Raw genomic sequence first — 19,903 nt, 5'->3', positions numbered from 1 at the left:
ACCTGCTGGTAGATGGACACAACCCACCAGTCTATGGATTGATCAGCTATGATTAATGGAAAGAAAATTATCAGGTATGATACATAATTTTACCTTACATTTCAATTGCCATTTGTGTACAGTCCTCCATAATCTGCAACGGACAAACTGTTTCAAGGTGTTGTGAATTTTTTTTTTAGAGAGATTGATGTACCAAATGAGGACAATAAGAGGAGTAGCCTAGTGGTTAGAGTGGTGGACTTTGGTCCTGAGGAACTGAGTTCAATTCCCACTTCAGGCACAGGCAGCTCCTTTTGATGACTCTGGGCAAGTCACTTAACCCTCCATTACCCCAGGTACATATAAGTACCTGTATACAATATATAAGCCACATTGAGCCTGCCATGAGTGGGAAAGCGCAGGGTACAAATGTAACAAAAATAAAATAGATACTATTGGAGATTCTACAAGGAATGTTGCTACTATTGGAGATTCTACATGGAATGTTGCTAGAGTAAACAAGTGATTCACGTCTACCTGTTTCACTCCACTCAGTATTTTAATACCTCTATCATATCACCCCTCAGCCATCTTTTCTCCAAGCTGAAGAGCCCAAGCCATTTCAGCCTTTCCTCACAAGGAAGTCGTCCCATTCCCAGAGAGTGGCTAACTGAAAGGATTATCTGGTTACCTGCTGAGTTGTATTTGTAGCTCTCACTTGCTTACACATGTAAACTATAGAATACTGTAATTTAAGCATGAGATGTACACCAGCTCTATGGCTGACATAAATGCTCACACCTAAATTATAGGCACATATGTTACCTGTTACACTAAAAGTAGGCACCTACTTTCCTTTATAGAATGAGTGGCCTAGTGGTTTGAGCACTGGTCTGGATATCCAGAGGTGGCCAGTTCAAATCCCACTGCTGCTCCTTGTGATCTTGGGCAAGTCACTTAACCCTCCATTGCCTCAGGTACAAACTTAGATTGTGAGCCCTCCAGGGACAGGGAAATACCCAGTGTACCTGAATGTAACTCACCTTGAGCTACTACTGAAAAAGGTGTGAGCAAAATCTAAATAAATAAATATATGGAATGTTGCTACTATTGAAGATTCTACATGGAATGTTGCCACTTTTTGAGATTCTGGAATGTTGGTACTATTTGAGATTCTAGATGGAATGTTGCTAGTGGTGGATTGCACCAGTCTTGCAATCCAGAGGTGGCCAGTTCAAACCCCACTGCTGCTGCTTGTGATATTGGGCAAGTCACTTAACCCTCCATTGCCTCAGGTACAAACTTAGATTGTGAGCCAGCAGCAGCCAGGTGGTACTTCTCACCCCTACAGCGCCGTCATTTCCAGCACTTCATTTATTTTTGTAGCACTGGACTGTACCCGATTGTAATCACTGCCCAGTTACCACCGGGTTAGCGTGGGAGCCCTTAACACCAACTCAGTAGGTGGTGGTAAGGGCTCCCTCCCCCCTCCCCAGAAATGGCCACGTGGCAAGTGCTTTACTGGTCACCCGGCCATTTCCTGTAGGAAAGCGAGACCTTCTCTTTTACCAGCTGTGGTAAAAGGGGGCCTCCGACGCCAGGGCTGGCCCCCTTTTACATAAGTACATAATTGATGCCACACTGGGAAAAGACCAAGGGTCCATCCAGCCCAGCATCCTGTCCACGACAGCGGCCAATCCAGGCCAAGGGCACCTGGCAAGCTTCCCAAACGTACAAACATTCTATACATGTTATTCCTGGAATTGTGGATTTTTCCCCAGTCCATTTAGTAGCGGTTTATGGACTTGTCCTTTAGGAAACCGCAGCTTGGTAAAAGGGGCCCTCATATTTTTTATATGCCAAATAATTCAAATGTATGCAAATGTGCCACACGATTGCTACAGAATGCTGGACCCTTTGCTGCTTCTTCCTGCAGAATGTTGAAAAATTCACAGGATCCCAATGGCACCAGCTATATTTTCATGCATTTGTAAATACTTTAAAAGTTAAATCCACTAGATGGCATCCAACTAATACAGTTCCAATTAACTGGTGTGACATTCAGCTGATGATATCTCTGTGACAAATGAAAACAAAAAAAGGACTTCCCTGATGTGGACTGAAAAAAGCGTCATGCTTCACTTGCCACATGGCATTGTCTTAAAAAAAACAAACGAAAGACCTACCTTTTACCCACTGCGGTAAAAGGGGGCCTTGGCGCACATCAAAAAACATGCGTTGACGCCAGCGCAGACCCCTTTTGCCGCAGCTTGGTAAAAGGGGCTCTAAATGACGTCAGACTCACAGAAACAGAAGCCTGCCCTTGCAAGCCCACCTTTTTGATGCTGCTTTTAACTCCTAACCCTTATTCACTTGTTCAGAACCCTTATTTTATCATCCTCACTTTAATATTCCCTTATCTCTTGTTTGTCCTGTTTGTCTGTCCTAATTAGATTGTAAGCTCTGTGGAGCAGGGACTGTCTCTTCATGTTCAAGTGTACAGCGCTGCGTACATCTAGTAGCGCTTTAGAAATGATAAGTAGTAGTCATCGCGATTCCGGAATCTTGCAACTCTTTGGGATTCCGGAATCTTGCTACTCTTTGTCCTTATCCCTTATTTGCCCTCTTCTCCAGCACGGCCGCGTTGCTGATCTGCAAGGGCAGGCTTCTGTTTCTGTGAGTCTGACTGCACGTCAGACTCACAGAAACAGAAGCCTGCCCTTGCAAGACCACCTTTTTGATGCTGCTTTTAACTCCTAACCCTTATTCACTTGTTCAGAACCCTTATTTTATCATCCTCACTTTAATATTCCCTTATCTCTTGTTTGTCCTGTTTGTCTGTCCTAATTAGATTGTAAGCTCTGTGGAGCAGGGACTGTCTCTTCATGTTCAAGTGTACAGCGCTGCGTACATCTAGTAGCGCTTTAGAAATGATAAGTAGTAGTCATCGCGATTCCGGAATCTTGCAACTCTTTGGGATTCCGGAATCTTGCTACTCTTTGTCCTTATCCCTTATTTGCCCTCTTCTCCAGCACGGCCGCGTTGCTGATCTGCAAGGGCAGGCTTCTGTTTCTGTGAGTCTGACTGCACGTCAGACTCACAGAAACAGAAGCCTGCCCTTGCAAGCCCACCTTTTGATGCTGCTTTTAACTCCTAACCCTTATTCACTTGTTCAGAACCCTTATTTATCATCCTCACTTTAATATTCCCTTACCTCTTGTTTGTCCTGTCTGTCTGTCCTAATTAGATTATAAGCGTTTTAGAAATGATAAGTAGTAGTAGTAGTCATCGCAATTCCAGAATCTTGCAACTCTTTGTCCTTATCTCTTATTTGCCCTCTTCTCCGGCACGGCCGCGTTGCTGATCTGCAAGGGAAGGCTTCTGTTTCTGTGAGTCTGACGTTCTGCCCACCTTTTTGATGCTGCTTTTAACTCCTAACCCTTATTCACTTTGTTCAGAACCCTTATTTTATCATCCTCACTTTAATATTCCCTTATCTCTTGTTTGTCCTGTCTGTCTGTCCAATTAGATTGTAAGCTCTGTGGAGCAGGGACTGTCTCTTCATGTTCAAGTGTACAGCGCTGCATACGTCTAGTAGCGTTTTAGAAATGATAAGTAGTAGTAGTAGTCATCGCAATTCCAGAATCTTGCAACTCTTTGGGATTCCACATGGAATCTTGCAACTCTTTGGGATTCCGGAATCTTGCTACTCTTTGTCCTTATCCCTTATTTGCCCTCTTCTCCGGCACGGCCGCGTTGCTGATCTGCAAGGGCAGGCTTCTGTTTCTGTGAGTCTGACATCCTGCCCACCTTTTTGATGCTGCTTTTAACTCCTAATCCTTATTCACTTTGTTCAGAACCCTTATTTTATCATCCTTACTTTAATATTCCCTTACCTCTTGTTTGTCCTATTTGTCTGTCCTAATTAGATTGTAAGCTCTGTCGAGCAGGGTCAGTCTCTTCATATTCAAGTGTACAGTGCTGCGTACGTCTAGTAGCGCTATAGAAAAGGACCCTCCAACGCAGGCGTTGAAGATAAGTATGAATTAAGCTTAAATGTTTGTATACAAAGAGGTTACATTACTATGAGTGCAATGATGTTCATTATAACACTACTAGTAAAAAAGGCCCGTTTCTGACACAAATGAAACGGGCGCTAGCAAGGTTTTCCTCGGAGTGTGTATGTTTGGGAGAGTGTATGTGAGAGTGACTGTGTGAGAGTCAGAGTGAAAGTGTGAGTGTGTGAGAGAGAGAGTGAGTCTGGGTGTGAGTGTGAGAGAGTGTGTGTGTGAGAATGAGAGTGTGTGCAAGTGTGTATGTGAGACACAGTGTGAGAGAGAGTGTGTGTGAGACACAGATTCTCTGTGAGAGTGAGTGTATGAGACCAAGCGAGTGTGTGAGTGACTGTGTGGCACATAGAGAGTGAATGTGTGATACAGTGTGAGACAGAGTGTGTGAGAGTGAGAGTCAGAAAGACATTGTATATGAGAGAGAGAGTGTGAGCCTTGCCCTCCCAATCCATGCCCATCTGTCCCCTGCCCCCTCCATTCATCCTTTTCCAGCAATTCCCCTCTCTCCCTGAGCCCTGCCCTGCAATCCATATCCATCCATGCCCATCTGTCCCCTCCATTCATCCCTATCCAGCAAATCCCCTCTCTCCCTGAGCCCTGCTCTTCCAATCCATGCCCATCCATGGTCCTCTGTCACCTGCCCCCTCCATTCATCCCTATCCAGCAATTCCCCTCTCTCCCTGAGCCCTGTCCTGCAATCCATATCCATCCATGCCCATCTGTCCCCTCCATTCATGTCTATCCAGCAATTTCCCTCTCTCCCTGAGCCCTGCCCTCCCAATCCATGCCCATCCATGCTCCTCTGTCCCCTGCCCCCTCCATTCATCCCTTTCCAGCAATTCCCCTCTCTCCCTGAGCCCTGCCCTCCCAATCCATGCCCATCCATGCTCCCCTGCCCCCTCCATTCATCCCTTTCCTGCAATTCCCCTCTCTCCCTGAGCCCTGCCATCCCAATCCATGCCCATCCATGCTCCTCTGTCCCCTGCCCCCTCCAGTTATCCTTTTCCAGCAATTTCCCTCTCTCCCTTCCATGACCCCCCCTCGCATCCATGCTCCTCTCTCTCCCATGTCCCAGCCTGGCCCGCCCTCTTCTCCCCCCCCTTCGCATCCCTGCGCCCCCCCCTTCGCATCCATGCTGTCGTTTCTCCCCTGCCCTCCCGCTCCCATTGTTCAACTTTACTGCCCACCCTCTTCTCTCCCCCCAACATCCCTTTTTTTTTCTTTTCTTTTTAAATTTACCTCGATGGCGGTTCTGGCAGCGCAGCGTCAGGGAAGGAGGCGGCGCTCCCAACGTCTAGCCTTCCCTTCGCTGTGTTCCGTCTTCTTTTGACGTCATCCTTGACGTCAGAAGTAGGCGGAACACAGCGAAGGGAAGGCTAGAGACGTCGGGAGCGCCGCCTCCTTCCCTGACGCTGCGGTTTGGGTTTTTTTTTCCGCCCTCGACGTCATGACGTTTGCCCTCGACGTCATGACGTTTGACGCGAGGCCGGAGCAGAGATGGCTGGCAGCCTGGCTGGCTTCACACCATGAATCCACGAACCCTACAGCCAGGGAGTGTTTGAGTGGCTTCAGAACGTTGTCTTCAGAACGTTCACGGTGCGTTTTATTATATTAGATGAAGTCCCAGAATGATTCATGGGGAATTGTTGAGTTCTTTCTTTTTATTATGATACTTGCGGTTAGATGAAAAGATTTTTTTGTTATTTTATTCTTAATGATGTTAGAGTTTGAAATAAAGGATTATAATTAATACCAACAAATATTATAATGCATATTAATTGGGGATAGCCTGAACACCACATTGGCCAAGAGATTCCCAAGGCCTGGTTTGAGATGCAAATTTGTTAAAAAAGAAATACAAAACAAAATAACAAGGCAAACTATTACCAAGTCCTACAGAAAACAAAAGTGAAATAATCTACACCATGTATTTCAGGTCATATGTGCCAATATTTTGAAATGATTGGGGGGTGCCAAACACAACACAAATTGCCCTTCCCTGGCCATAATGAAGGAGCTGCCTAAATACTGGGGGGGTTGCTCAGCATCCACAGATCTGGTTCGTATGTGCCACATCAATATATATAAATGGCGAGTGTCGTACTCACTCGCAAATGCGCAGTAGAGACCCTCTCTGCCCCGCTCCGCGTCAATACGTGATGACGAGGGCGGAACAGAGAGGGTCTCTACTGCGCATTTGCGAGGGACACCGCCGTCGCTAACGCTCCCCCCACCCGGAGTCGCTGCCGCCACCCACCTTCCACCCGGTCGGGCCCTCGCTCCGCTATTGAAACAGCGAGGGCACGCAGCACACAGCTCTGCTGAGCTGCCGTCGGCCTTCCTTCTTCTTCTCTGCCTGTGTCCCGCCCTCGACGACGTTACGTCACACGAGGGCGGGACACAGGCAGAGAAGAAGAAGGAAGGCCACGGCAGCTCAGCAGCAGAGCTGTGTGCTGCGTGCCCTCGCTGTTTCAATAGCGGAGTGAGGGCCCGACTGGGTGGAAGGTGGGTGGTGATGGCTCCGGGGGGGGAGCAACTCGGAGGGGGAGCGGCAGCAGCGAACTCGGCGGCAGGGGGGGGCTTTCAACCCCCCCCCCCATACTAGCCCGTTTTTAAGGGCTGAACGGCTAGTTACATTATAATCAGTCTCAGAGAAATGTTCTGTCATCCCGCAAGCAGCTTAGGGGCCCTGTTTACTAAGCTGCGCTAGAGGTGCGTTAGTGCTTTTAACGTACACTAACCATGAGCGCGTGCTAACTGTGTAGCATAGTAACATAGTAGATGACGGCAGATAAAGACCTGAACGGTTCATCCAGTCTGCCCAACAAGAAAACCTGAAAACAGCAAACTGAAACCTAATAGGCCACATTTTTCTATGTACTTTCTTATGTTAAACAACATTTTCCAAAGGCATATGGAAATCATTGCTCCAGTATCAGGAGCTAACTCTGCCATTCCCAATCCAGTCCTCAGGGTACTACTACTACTATTTAGCATTTCTATAGCGCTACAAGGCGTACGCAGCGCTGCACAAACATAGAAGAAAGACAGTCTCTGCTCAAAGAGCTTACAATCTAATAGACAAAAAATAAATAAAGTAAGCAAATCAAATCAATTAATATGAACGGGAAGGAAGAGAGGAGGGTCGGTGGAAGCGAGTGGTTACAAGTGGTTACGAGTCAAAAGCAATGTTAAAGAGGTGGGCTTTCAGTCTAGATTTAAAGGTGGCCAAGGATGGGGCAAGACATAGGGGCTAAGGAAGTTTATTCCAGGCGTAGGGTGCAGCGAGACAGAAGGCACGAAGTCTGGAGTTGGCAGTAGTGGAGAAGGGAACAGATAAGAAGGATTTATCCATGGAGCGGAGTGCATGGGAAGGGGTGTAGGGAAGGACGAGTGTGGAGAGATACTGGGGAGCAGCAGAGTGAGTACATTTATAGGTTAGTAGAAGAAGTTTGAACAGGATGCGAAAACGGATAGGGAGCCAGTGAAGGGTCTTGAGGAGAGGGGTAGTATGAGTAAAGCGACCCTGGCGGAAGATGAGACGGGCAGCAGAGTTTTGAACCGACTGGAGAGGGGAGAGGTGACTAAGTGGGAGGCCAGCAAGAAGCAGATTGCAGTAGTCTAAACGAGAGGTGACAAGGGTGTGGATGAGGGTTTTGGTAGAGTGCTCGGAAAGAAAGGGGCAGATTTTACGGATGTTGTAAAGAAAGAAACGACAGGTCTTGGCAATCTGCTGGATATGAGCAGAGGAGGAGAGAGAAGAGTCAAAGATGACCCCAAGGTTTCGAGCTGAGGAGACGGGGAGAATGAGAGAGCCATCAACAGAAATAGAAAACGGGGGGAGCGGGGAGGTGGGTTTGGGGGGGAAAATGAGAAGCTCGGTTTTGGTCATATTTAATTTCAGGTGGCGTTGAGACATCCAGACAGCAATGTCAGACAAGCACGCTGAAACTTTGGTTTGGATGCAAGGTGAGATATCAGTGGTAGAAAGGTAGATTTGGGAGTCATCAGCATAGAGATGGTAGGAAAAGCCATGGGATGAGATTAATGAACCAAGGGAAGAAGTGTAGATAGAAAAGAGGAGGGGACCAAGAACAGAACCCTGAGGTATGCCGACAGGCAGAGGGATAGAAGTAGAAGAGGATCCACCAGAGTGAACACTAAAGGTGCGGAGGGAGAGGTAGGAAGAGAACCAGGAAAGGACAGAGCCCTGGAATCCAAGTGAGGACAGGGTATCGAGAAGTATGCTGTGATCGACAGTGTCAAAAGCAGCGGAAAGATCAAGAAGAATGAGGATTGAATATTGACCTCTGGATTTAGCCAGTAATAGGTCATTGGAGACTTTAGTAAGCGCAGTTTTGGTTGAGTGGAGAGGGTGAAAACCAGATTGTAGTGGGTCAAGGGTACACGTGGAGGGGCATAATCGAACGCGAACGCCCATCTCCATGGGCGTCTATCTCCGAGAACGGGTACATGAAGGGACGGGACAAACCGTATTTTTGACAAAAATGGGCGTCCATCTTTTTCCGATAATACGGTTTGTGCCAGCCAAATGCATCGAATTTGTGCGGATTTGAGCTGGGCAGCATCATTTTTCAGCGATAATGGAAACCAAAGGCGCCCAGCTCAAAAACGACCAAATCCAAGGCATTGGGTCATGGGAGGGGCCAGGATTCGTAGTACACTGGTCCCCCTCACATGCCAGGACACCAACCGGGCACCCTAGGGGGCACATGTAACAATTAAAAAAAAAAAAGTTAACTACCTCTGAAGTCCATAGCTCCCTTCCCTTGGGTGCTGAGCCCCCCCAAATCCCCCCCAAAACCCATTCCCCACAACTCTACACCATTACCATAGCACTTATGGGTGAAGGGGAGCACCTAGATGTGGGTACAGTGGGTTTTGGGGGCGGTTGGGAGGGCTCCCATTTACCACCACAAGTGTAATAGGTAGGTGGGGGGATGGGCCTGGGTCCACCTGCCTGAAGTGCACTGCACCCACTAACAACTGCTCCAGGGACCTGCATACTGCTGTGATGGAGCTGGGTATGACATTTGAGGCTGGCATACAGGCTGGAAAAAAAGTTTTTAAAGTTGTTTTTTTTGGGTGGGAGGGGGTTAGTGACCACTGGGGGAGTCAGGGGTGGTCATCCCCGATTCCCTCCGGTGGTCATCTGGTCATTTAGGGCACTTTTTTGGGACTTGTTCGTGAAAAAAAAGGTCCAAAAAAAGTGACCCAAATTCGTGCTAAAAACGCCTTTCTTTTTTCGATTATCGGCCGAGGACGCCCATCTCTCCTCAGCCGATAAACACGCCCCAGTCCCGCCTTCACCACGCCTCCGACACGCCCCCATTAACTGGCCGTTTCCGTGACAGATTGCAGTTGAAGACGCCCAAAATCGGCTTTCGATTATACTGATTTGGGCGCCCACGGGAGAAAGACGCCCATCTCCCGATTTGGGTCGAAATATGGGCGTCTTTCTCTTTCGAAAATAAGGCGGTTAGTGACATCGGGTTTTCAGGATATCCATAATGAATATTCACGAGTTAGATTTGCATCTGAAAACCCAATCGGACTAGGTATGACCCGAGGACTGGGTTGGGAATGGCTGAGCTATCTTGTGCTTTTTAGACAGGTTAAAAGCTAGTCAGTGGTTCTCAGGCTGCTTCTCCTGTAGCTCCAATTCACACAGAACAGGGCCACAGAGATGCACATGCAAATTTTTAACAATAATTAACAACTGCAGTTAATTGTCTTCTAAGTTAATGAATTTGCATGCGGATCTTTGATCTGTGCACACATCTCGATGCCATAGATAGAATCTGGGGGACAGTGCTTAGCTTGCAAGTATGCAAAATGCTTTCTGAGGGGAAGTGAGCTGGGTAATAGACACCGAGCCGTTCGCTAACACTTATGATCTCTCTGCAGGCGTGGCTGTCGCAGCCCTGGCAGTGGCTGTCGGGATACTTGGGGCAACACTCTTCCTCGCTGTACTATACTGGATGCGGAGGAGGAAGGTTCAGGCTGTGTGAGAGGAAGGACCCGGCCTATATCATACGGCGGACCAGCTTGAGATATGCACCTGCAGCTATTTCACCAGCAAACCCCTGGGCATCAGCCCCTGCATGGAGGGAGGGCTGGGTGGTAGAGCAGAGAGGTTGCCAAGGGAAGGCACTCAGACTACTGGCCTCAGCTCTCATCAACTATGCCCACAGCCAGACCAGGGAGGGGAGGGGGAGAGAAGGGGGAGTATTGTGTATATGAAAATAACTCTGGGTCAAAGAAACAGCCTCTACCATCAGATTCAGCACCAGGGAGCCCAAAAGCCAGATGTCTTCTGCACTTACACAGAATCATTTGAACTTTTGCTTAATGCTGTTTGTTTCACTATTAGTGCAGTTTTCTGTACTTTCACGTGAAATATATTGAAAGTTGATCCAGTCCACTGCCCAGAGTTTCAGGCAGCACCCACTAACCTGCAAGACAGCAGACAGTAGGTGCCCACAATATTCCTATGGGCGCCTGCACAGTTAGCACGTGCTAATTGCGTGCACACGCTATAAACACTAGCGCACCTCAGTAAACATGGCCCTTAGTTAGTATACAACAATCCTATTCAAGCTGTAAAGAGTTTATCTCCCCCATTATGACAGAAATATATAGTAAATGTCTGGTAGATTCTTGACTTCCACCAACCATGTGGAAAACAAATCACACACAGAGTGATTTCACAGAGAACCAGTAACAGAAGAGCCAACAATTTCTGAACAAGAGTGTCTATAGATAAGGAAAGGAGGTTAAACATGTAAGACGCAGGCTGTGCTGTTGTATCCCTGCAAACGGGACGATTTTGAAGGGGGAGTCACATCCCAAATTACAGAAAACCCCTGACTAAAATAGTATGCTTTCAGGTAAGATTTAAACCTCATATCAAAGGCTAAGCCATTCTATAAAGTTTGAGCCAATATGCTGAAGCATGAATTTTGAGCCTAATATTAAGGTGGGAAGGGATAGTTAGGCAGTTATGTTGGAAAGAACAAGTATACTTGTGTGGCAAGATTACAAGCATAAAATGAGACAGTATAAATGCATGAAATTCCACTTACGAAGTTACCCACCATGTAAAACTATACATGATGACAAGAACGGTAGCTGAGTTCAGGGGTTGGTTTGAGGTGAAGCACAGGTGGTGTAACGATTTATGTACAAACATATACACCTGCTCCGGACTAGGCTTAAATATTTGTGGCTTCATTTTAGCCACAATTTCTACAGCTTTTCTGGGGCAGTTTTACGAAGGCCCATAAGTGCCCGGAGGCTCATTTTCAAAGCACTTAGCCTTACAAAATTCCATAGGTTACTATGGAACTTTGTAAGTCTAAGTGCTTTGAAAATACATCCCAGGGCTTTTTTTGAGGGGGTACTTGGGGGTACTGAGTACCGGCACCTTTTCCATTGTATGCTAAAATTGACACATGGACCCCAAGTTTTAATGAAAGAGCTCAGGCTCTACACACCAATTCTGCCTTGTCATAGATTCTGTGACTGGTTGCAGGGGCCCTGACTATTGTAGGGTGGGTCCCTCAGTGATCGCCCCACCTCTGAAGGGCAGACTAGCATTTGAGTACCAGCACCTTTTTTGCTAGAAAAAATGCACTATGTGTCTTTCTAAAATAGGCCCAAAATAGGTGTCTACTTACCCTCCCAACTTAGGCAACCTATTATAAGATTAGCCTCAGAAAACTAGTGAATTCCGATTGCAGCAATTATACAATAGAACCCCCTTTTCATGCTTTGATTAAGCCCATAAGAAATACATTCTAATACAGAGGTATTGATTGTATTAGAAAATGAATGTCTTTAATGAGATGCATCAAATATTCTGAAGTGCGGACATTTACTACTGACTTCACAGGGAGAAATTGAATGGAAATGGATCAGTGTATTCATAATCCCAAAACCTCATCCGCATCTAGACCCATTACAGTAAGGCATTATTAAAAAAACAAACAAACCCAGAAACAGTACGGATTAACTTATTTGTAGCAGGCAGGAGAAGCCACGATCTAAGAATGCCATACGTCATTTGGAAAAGCAGGCTAAAATCTCCAAATTATGATTAGTTACTACATAAAAGTATTGCCATACTGGGAAAGACCAAAGGTCCATCGAGCCCAGCATCCTGTTTCCAACAGTGGCCAATCCAGGTCACAGACACCCGGCAAGATCCCAAAAATGTACAAAACATTTTATACTGCTTAGTTAATAAGGGCCATGTTTACAAAGGTCTGCTAGCATTTTTAGCGTGCGCTGTATTGACGCTCAAAGGAATATTACGGGTATTTACACAGTTAGCACGGGCTAAAAACACTCGTGTGCCTTTGTAAACAGTGCCTTAAATTATTATTTGCCTCTGGAAGTCCTGCGATCTCTATATATTCACCCCAGCAGGAGTGCAAACACAGCCCCTCGTATCTCACGACATTGTAAATGGGCAAAGGATACTCACTGCCCTTGGTCTTCCAGCAAAGATTTTACCCTTTTTAAGCAAAACTTCCTTTGCATGTTTGTGGTTGTTCACAATCACCGTGTACTGGGATCCCATCTTCAAAGAGTACAAACTGCCATATTTTTCTTGCAGGCTCTTGAAGAAAACATGAGGTAGTTTTTGATTTCTCAAGAACAGGAGGCTTCCGATGAAGGGCAAAGAGGGCAGACTGGTGGGGTACTTAACCCCCGCCGGCTTTCTTGTGAATCTCTTATAAATGAGGAAAGCAAGTCCAAGCAAGACCAGACAGGTGCTGAGTGCTAGTGCCATAGCCTCTCTCCTTTCCTTGTTACCTTGAAATTATAATATCACTAGGCAAGAAAGGCCAAATAAATACTCCAGGGCTTTTTGGGATCAGCCAACCAGAGAAGAAAGAAAAAAAAGAGACCACACCAGAAATCCACAAAATAACTCCCTCAGGACAGCACAGCAATTCTGAGTGTGTGGTGTGAGGAAAAAAAAAAAGCCCATTTCAGGTCTCTTTCGTGTTAGCAGGGTGGTGGGGGAGGATAGGGATAAGTTTAAAAAAAAAGACAGAAAGTGAATTTCTTCTGCTAGCTTGGGAAGTTAAGGGTGCAGGATGTTTAGTTATAGCTGCTCGGGATATCTTGTTCTGCTAGTAATTTAATCCTGTATGCAGTTTAAATTTAACTAGTTAACAAGGATATACACAAAGCACTGATGCATGTTTTCCTTCTTTTTGTGGCCTTGGACTTAGGCAAGGTAATTTTATAACAGGGCACCTAGACATTTCATTCAGTTTCTCCGACTCGTCAGCTTTGAATACCATTTCTGGCTCCGGTATCTCTCCCAAATCTTCCTCAGTGAAGACCGAAGCAAAGAATTCATTTAATCTCTCCGCTATGGCTTTGCCCCTTTTATCCCTGAGGTCATCTAGCGGTCCAACCGATTCTTTTGACGGCTTCTTGCTTTTAATATACCTAAAAAATTTTTTACTATGTGTTTTTGCCTCCAACACAATGTTTTTTTCAAAGTCCCCCTTTGCCTTCCTTATCAGCGCTTTGCATTTGACTTGACATTCCTTTTGCTGTTTCTCATTATTTTCAGTCAGTTCCTTCTTCCATTTTCTGAAGGATTTTCTTTTTGCTCTAATAGCTTCCTTCACCTCACTTTTTAACCATGCCGGCTGTCATTTGGTCTTCCTCCCTCCTTTTTTAATACACAGAATATATTTGGCCTGGACTTCCAGGATGGTACCTTTGAACAGCATCCACACCTGATGTACATTTTTGACCCGTACAGCTGCTCCTCTGTTTTTTTTTCACCGTTCACATTTTATCATAGTCTCCTTTTTGAAAGTTAAATGCTAACGTATTAGATTTCCTGTTTATACTTACTCCTAAGTTAATATCAAACCTGCTCATGTTATGATCACTGTTATCAAGTGGCCCCAGCACCATTACCTCCTGCATCAGATCATGTGCTCCACTAAGGACTAAGTCTAGCATTTTTCCTTCTCTTGTTGGCTCCTGCACCAGCTGCTCCACAAAGCAGTCCTCGATTTCATCAGGGAATTTTACCTCTCTAGCATGCCCTGATGTTACATTTACCCAGTCAATATCGGGGTAATTGAAATCACCCATTATTATTGTGTTGCCCAGCTTGTTAGCCTCCCTAATTTCCGATAACATTTCTACATTCCTCTGCTTAGAGGCAGGGAGCAACTTTGTGCATAAATATCTGGTAGAAACAAGCATATGTAAGGACAATTCTGTAACTAGGCGTGCATGGGTATATGCCCCTTTGGGCACTTAACAGCAGAAACCATTAGCACTTAGGCGTGTATGTGCCCAAAGCGCTATTCTGAAAAGGTACATATAAATGCTACAGTGTGCATTTGCAAGGGGTGGGGTTCCCAGTTACACACATAGGGGAGATTCTATATATAGTACCTAAAAAAAAAATCTGTGCGGAAAATGTTGCTAAGCGTATTCTATAAGCGGTGCCTAGATTTAGGCACGATACGTAAAATATACCTAGTTGATATCCCAATGCCTGAAACTATGCTCCTCCATTTACACCAATGAAAATGTAGCGTGAATCCCGGCATGTAGATTTAAACGCACTGGGCCATATTCTCAGGGCCATGCCTAGGGCCTCCGGCGCCCCCCCCCCCCGTTGGCACCGCGCCGCCCCCCTCCCCGTTGGTACCGCACCGCTCCCCCCCGAAAACGATCGCTACACTGCCCACCCTCTTCTCCCCAGATCCTTTTCCTTTTTTTTTTTGTTTAAATTTACCTCTGTCCGGCGGTAGCGTAGCGTCAGTGAGGAGGCGGCGCTCCCCCGCCCCGACGTGTCTACTAGTCTTCTTCCCTTCGCTAAGTGTCCCGCCTTCTTCTGATGTCATTTCTGACATCAGAAGAAGGCGGAACACAGCGAAGGGAAGACTAGTAGACACGTCGGGGCGGGGGAGCGCTGCCTCCTTCTCACTGATGCTACGCCGCCGGACAGAGGTAAATTTAAACAAAAAAAAAAAGGAAAAGGATCTGGGGAGAAGAGGGCAAGGTAAGCATGGTGCGGCAGGGTGCCCCCCAGAGGATGGCGCCCTCCTGCCATGCTTTCCTCGCTTACCGTGTTGGCACGGCCCTGCATATTCTATAACTTCGCCTGTAAGTTTTGCAAAGCCCACGAAATGTTCATTTCCCCGCCCATAACCATGCCCTTTTTTGCCTGCACGCATTAGAAGTTAGGCGCACTGCGTTACAGAATACGCTTAGCGAGTTGTGCATGTAAATTATAATTATTGCCAATTAGTGCTCATTATTGCTTGTTAAGTGCTTGTTAAGTGCTGTGGAAGGAGAGTTCTTTTTAATAATAAAAAATGTGATTACAATGACATTTTACACCTTTTTTAACTAGTGCAACCAGGGGCATAGCCAAACAGCAGATTTTGGGTGGGCCTAGTCAAGAAGTGGGTGGGCACCAAGTGTTCTCCTCCCCCTTCCTCCCCTCCCCGAATGTGATCAGGCCAGTATCAGCAGCTTAAGAAGCTTAGACTGCTGAAGTGGAGAGCAGTGTTTTCAGCACCATCAGGGGGGGGTCTTCAGCTGGCGGAGCTTGAGATCCCCACTAGCTAGCACTAAATGGGTGGGCCTGAGCCCTAAGTGGAGGGGCCCCGGCCCACCTGTGGCTACGCCACTGGTGCAACAATATAATAAATTAGAGACAAAAAGGAAAGCAAGCTGAGATAGGGTGGCACAGCTGGTGGCGGGAGGCGGGGATGGGGCTGGACAGACTTATACGGTCTGTGCCAGAGCCGGTGGTGGGAGGCAGGACTGGTGGTTGGGAGGTGGGGATGGTGCTGGACAGACTTATATGGTCTGTGCCAGAGCCGGTGGTGGGAGGCAGGACTGGTGGTTGGGAGGTGGGGATGGTGCTGGGCAGACTTATATGGTCTGTGCCAGAGCCGGTGGTGGGAGGCGGGGATGGTGCAGGGCAGACTTATATGGTCTGTGCCAGAGCCGGTGGTGGGAGGCGGGGCTGGTGGTTGGGAGGCGGGGATAATGCTGGGCAGACTTATACGGTCTGTGCCAGAGCCGGTGGTGGGAGGCGGGACTGGTGGTTGGGAGGCGGGGATAGTGCTGGGCAGACTTATACGGTCTGAGCCAGAACCGGTGGTGGGAGGCGGGGCTAGTGGTTGGGAGGCGTGGATAGTGCTGGGCAGACTTATACGGTCTGTGCCCTGAAAAGGACAGGTACAAATCAAGGTAAGGTATACACAAAAAGTAGCACATATGAATTTATCTTGTTGGGCAGACTGGATGGACCGTGCAGGTCTTTTTCTGCCGTCACCTACTATGTATGTTAACTATGTAAGTGCTGTTATCAATGCTAATTTGCTTGTTAAGCCAAATAAGTTATGCTCGGCGTTATAGAACATGCCTGGATTTCAGCGCAGATCTCTTGACGTGCTATATAGAATCCAGGGGATAACTTACAGAGGAACCCTTTTACTAAGCCACATTAAAATATGGGCTTAGCGCATTTTAACGTGCCAATATTATAGACATTTTTCAATTACTTTTTTTTCAAGTCTTGTGCTAATGTTCACAGGGAGGGGACATTAAAAAATTATTTTTTAAAGGAACAGAAATGTATTTACACCTCTGATACAGTAGAACCGAGGGAATTGAACATGGAAGTAGATTGGGGCTCACTGTTCACAGGGTAAATTTAAATCCTGCCCTTTAAGGAAAGAACTTAATTTTTAATGGGGGGGGGGGGGGTCTCCATAGCACGTGCATTGGCGTCTTGTAGCTTTCAGATGCCATTAGCTGAGAAGCACGGGTTAGATATTGCAGTCGGTAAGCAATTTTGTTAAAGAAAAAACTTTTTAATAGTTCTTCATGTATAATTAATAGGTTTTAACAGTGGTTATCAATATTTTCAGAGTTCGGTCTCCTGATGATGCTTGTTGCGACACATGGCTTATCTAGAGCCCAAGGCAATTCTGTGTGATACAGACACGATTGAACACTTAATAAAACAGCTATTGAAGAAATGCTGAATGTTGTGCCTGTTTTAATGGAATTTATAACGAATTATATACAATGCATTGAAGCTAGACTTCTACTGTATTTCCTTTGGGAGACAAGATATGAACACATTGGCTTGTTACCTGAAAAAAAAAAAGTTTACACAGAAGCACTTACCACCTCCTAGCTGGTTAACTCTTCTATGCCCATTCCCCACGCATGGAAATAAAAAGAGCAGATCAACAACAGGTATACACAAACTTGTATTCGTTGAGTAGCAAACTTAGTATATTGCCCAATACTAGCCGTGTTTCGCCCAAATGGGCTGCTACAATTTCCTGTCCCACCTAGGCAGAGTGCTGTAACAGAGGGAGAGGTTCCAGGGCTGCTGAAGGCAGTGTGTTTACCTCACTGATGCTGCCGGTGGCCCAGAAAACTGAAGAAGGGCAGCGGTGCAGGGAGCCGGAGCAGGAGACATCAAAAGAAGCCAATTAGGTTGGTCTCCCTTTCCCTGTCTTTCGTGCAGCTGTCGGTCATCCCCGTTCACCCAAAACAAAGCAAGCAAACCTATGAGCTGCACTATTCACGTTGTCATTCTTTATTGTTGGTAACATTTTTATTTGATCTTGCTTTTATTTTCAAATGTGCTGGCTTTGCAGCATGCACATGTACACAGGGGAAGTATTGAGTAATTAGTTCTAAATTGTAAATCATTGTGTCATTTTGAGGGGCTGGTTATAAGCACTGCTTGTATTGGTGCAGAGGTGTTTTCACCTAGTAAAGGGCCACCAAAACAGACATCATGTTATGAGAATCAGGTGCTTAACAATCAGACTTAGTATTTATAAGTACAATTTAAAAAAAAACAACAACATTAATTAGGCTGAGATCTGGGAGCATTTAACATTATTTTTCCTGTGCCTACATCAAAAGAAAAACATATCATGTGGAAACTTGCTTCTTTTGTTTTGTGGATTGCAGTGGTATATTATAAAAATGCACTTGACTTTTTTTATTACTGCTATTTCAAAGAGAGGTATTGAATAATGAGGGAAGGGCTTCCTCCATGCAGACGTTCTGTCCAGAGTCAGTCTGAATGTGGCAACATTGTCCAGTTCAGCACACTGTTAGCCACCAAATTCATACAAAGTTAATTATATTTAGTTTAAAGCAAATCTGTTGGCTCAGGCTGCTTGCTATGTGAATATTCCATCACTGTTTCATTATTGCTACCAAGTATTACAAATTAAGGGCATTTGCTTTAAACTTTGTTTTAATTTGTTTATCCAGTCCTTACATGCACATGGTATTGCTTTTTAAACCCAAAGGTGAATCCTAAGGGTGGTTGAACAATTAGGTATAAACTGTGTTGTTGTTGTTGTTGTTTACTACTACTACTTATCATTTCTATAGCGCTACTAGACGTACGCATCGCTGTACACTTGAACATGAAGAGACAGTTCCTGCTCGACAGAGCTTACAATCTAATTAGGACAGACAAACAGGACAAATAAGAGATAAGGGAACATTAAAGTGAGGATGCTAAAATAAGGGTTCTGAACAAGTGAATAAGGGTTAGGAGTTAAAAGCAGCATCAAAAAGGTGTTTCTGACTTTACTTTTTTTGAAGTGCTTTGGGTCCTGCTGATCTATACATCTGCTGTCTAGAATTTTGGAAGATGGAAATGAGAAAATAAAAATTAAGTTTTGGATGTATTATGTAGAAGTTGTTGTTTACTTTTGCAATGTGTGTATAGATGTCTGTTCTGGTGTGTGCATGTTTATACATATGTGGGAAAAAACACAGCAGATCAGTGATCAGTCCAAAATATTCTTTATTGCAGAGTCACAGTCAGATAAAATTCCCAACTCAGGCCGTGTTTTGCCTAAAGAGACTGCGTCAGAGGCTGTAACGTAAGCTACAAAGACAAGCGCTCTGAATGGTTTGTGATGATTTCAATCATATATAATTGCCAGTCTACAAATCATGACACCAAGGAGATTTAAAAAAAAACAGCTCACTCGTGATACTATTATACATGGGTGCATGCTGCCATCCATTTGGAGAGCCCCCTTTACTTGGAAGTAGAGAGTGAGCTGGTTTTTAAATACCAATTGTGTATATATGCTAATCTCAACTTTGGTAAATGTTTCAGACATATCTGTCTATTTACTCCCATGATATAACTGAATTCTATTATGCTGTCTCGCTGTATTTTCAAATGTAAGCCACATTGAACACAACTTTGTTTGGGTGGAGGAGTGGCCTAGTGGTTAGGGTGATGGACTTTGGTCCTGAGGAACTGAGTTCAATTCCCGGCACAGGCAGCTCCTTGTGACTTTGGGCAAGTCACTTAACCCTCCATTGCCTGCCATGAGTGGGAAAGCACGGGCACAAATGTAATAAAAATAATGTGGGATATACATGTTTTTAAAAAGTCCTTTATCCTTCACCTTTTAAAACACTGCCTACCCACTGGATAGTGATGGCACAAGGAAAGCAAGTTTGGTCCCGTGAAGACTAACTCAAAATAACCTGTTTCTTAGCTGGGCTCTAGTATTACCATATTGAAAATGTGGCCATAGCATGCCTCTGTGGTTATGTTCCACTAATAAGTTGGCTGGAGTCACTTAAAGCACTTAGAGGCCCGTTTACTAAGCTGCATAGACGCCTATGTGCGCCCAACGTGCACCAATTTGGATTTACCGCATGGCCGATGTGGTATTTTCATTTTTTACACACGTCCACTATGCATGCCTGAAAATATATTTTATTTTCTGGCGCACTGAGAAAATCAGGCAGTAACTCCG

At 45.5% G+C, this 19,903-nt stretch overlaps 1 protein-coding gene across 1 annotated transcript in view; it reads right to left on the bottom strand.

Moving 5' to 3' along the window:
* Positions 1-12,914, bottom strand: part of LOC115469991 (steroid 17-alpha-hydroxylase/17,20 lyase) — an 85,079-nt gene extending 72,165 nt beyond the window's left edge. Inside the window, exon 1 of the mRNA XM_030202822.1 lies at positions 12,559-12,914. Within this exon, the coding sequence (XP_030058682.1) occupies positions 12,559-12,867 (309 nt within the window). The 5' untranslated portion in view covers positions 12,868-12,914. The remainder of the gene's footprint in view (positions 1-12,558) is intronic.
* Positions 12,915-19,903: the final 6,989 nt, after the last annotated feature.

The sequence above is a fragment of the Microcaecilia unicolor genome, chromosome 5 (genome assembly GCF_901765095.1).
Source record: "Microcaecilia unicolor chromosome 5, aMicUni1.1, whole genome shotgun sequence".
Lineage (NCBI taxonomy): Eukaryota > Metazoa > Chordata > Amphibia > Gymnophiona > Siphonopidae > Microcaecilia > Microcaecilia unicolor.
Note: the sequence above shows the minus strand (reverse complement) of the source record. Positions and strands in the feature narration are given on the sequence as shown.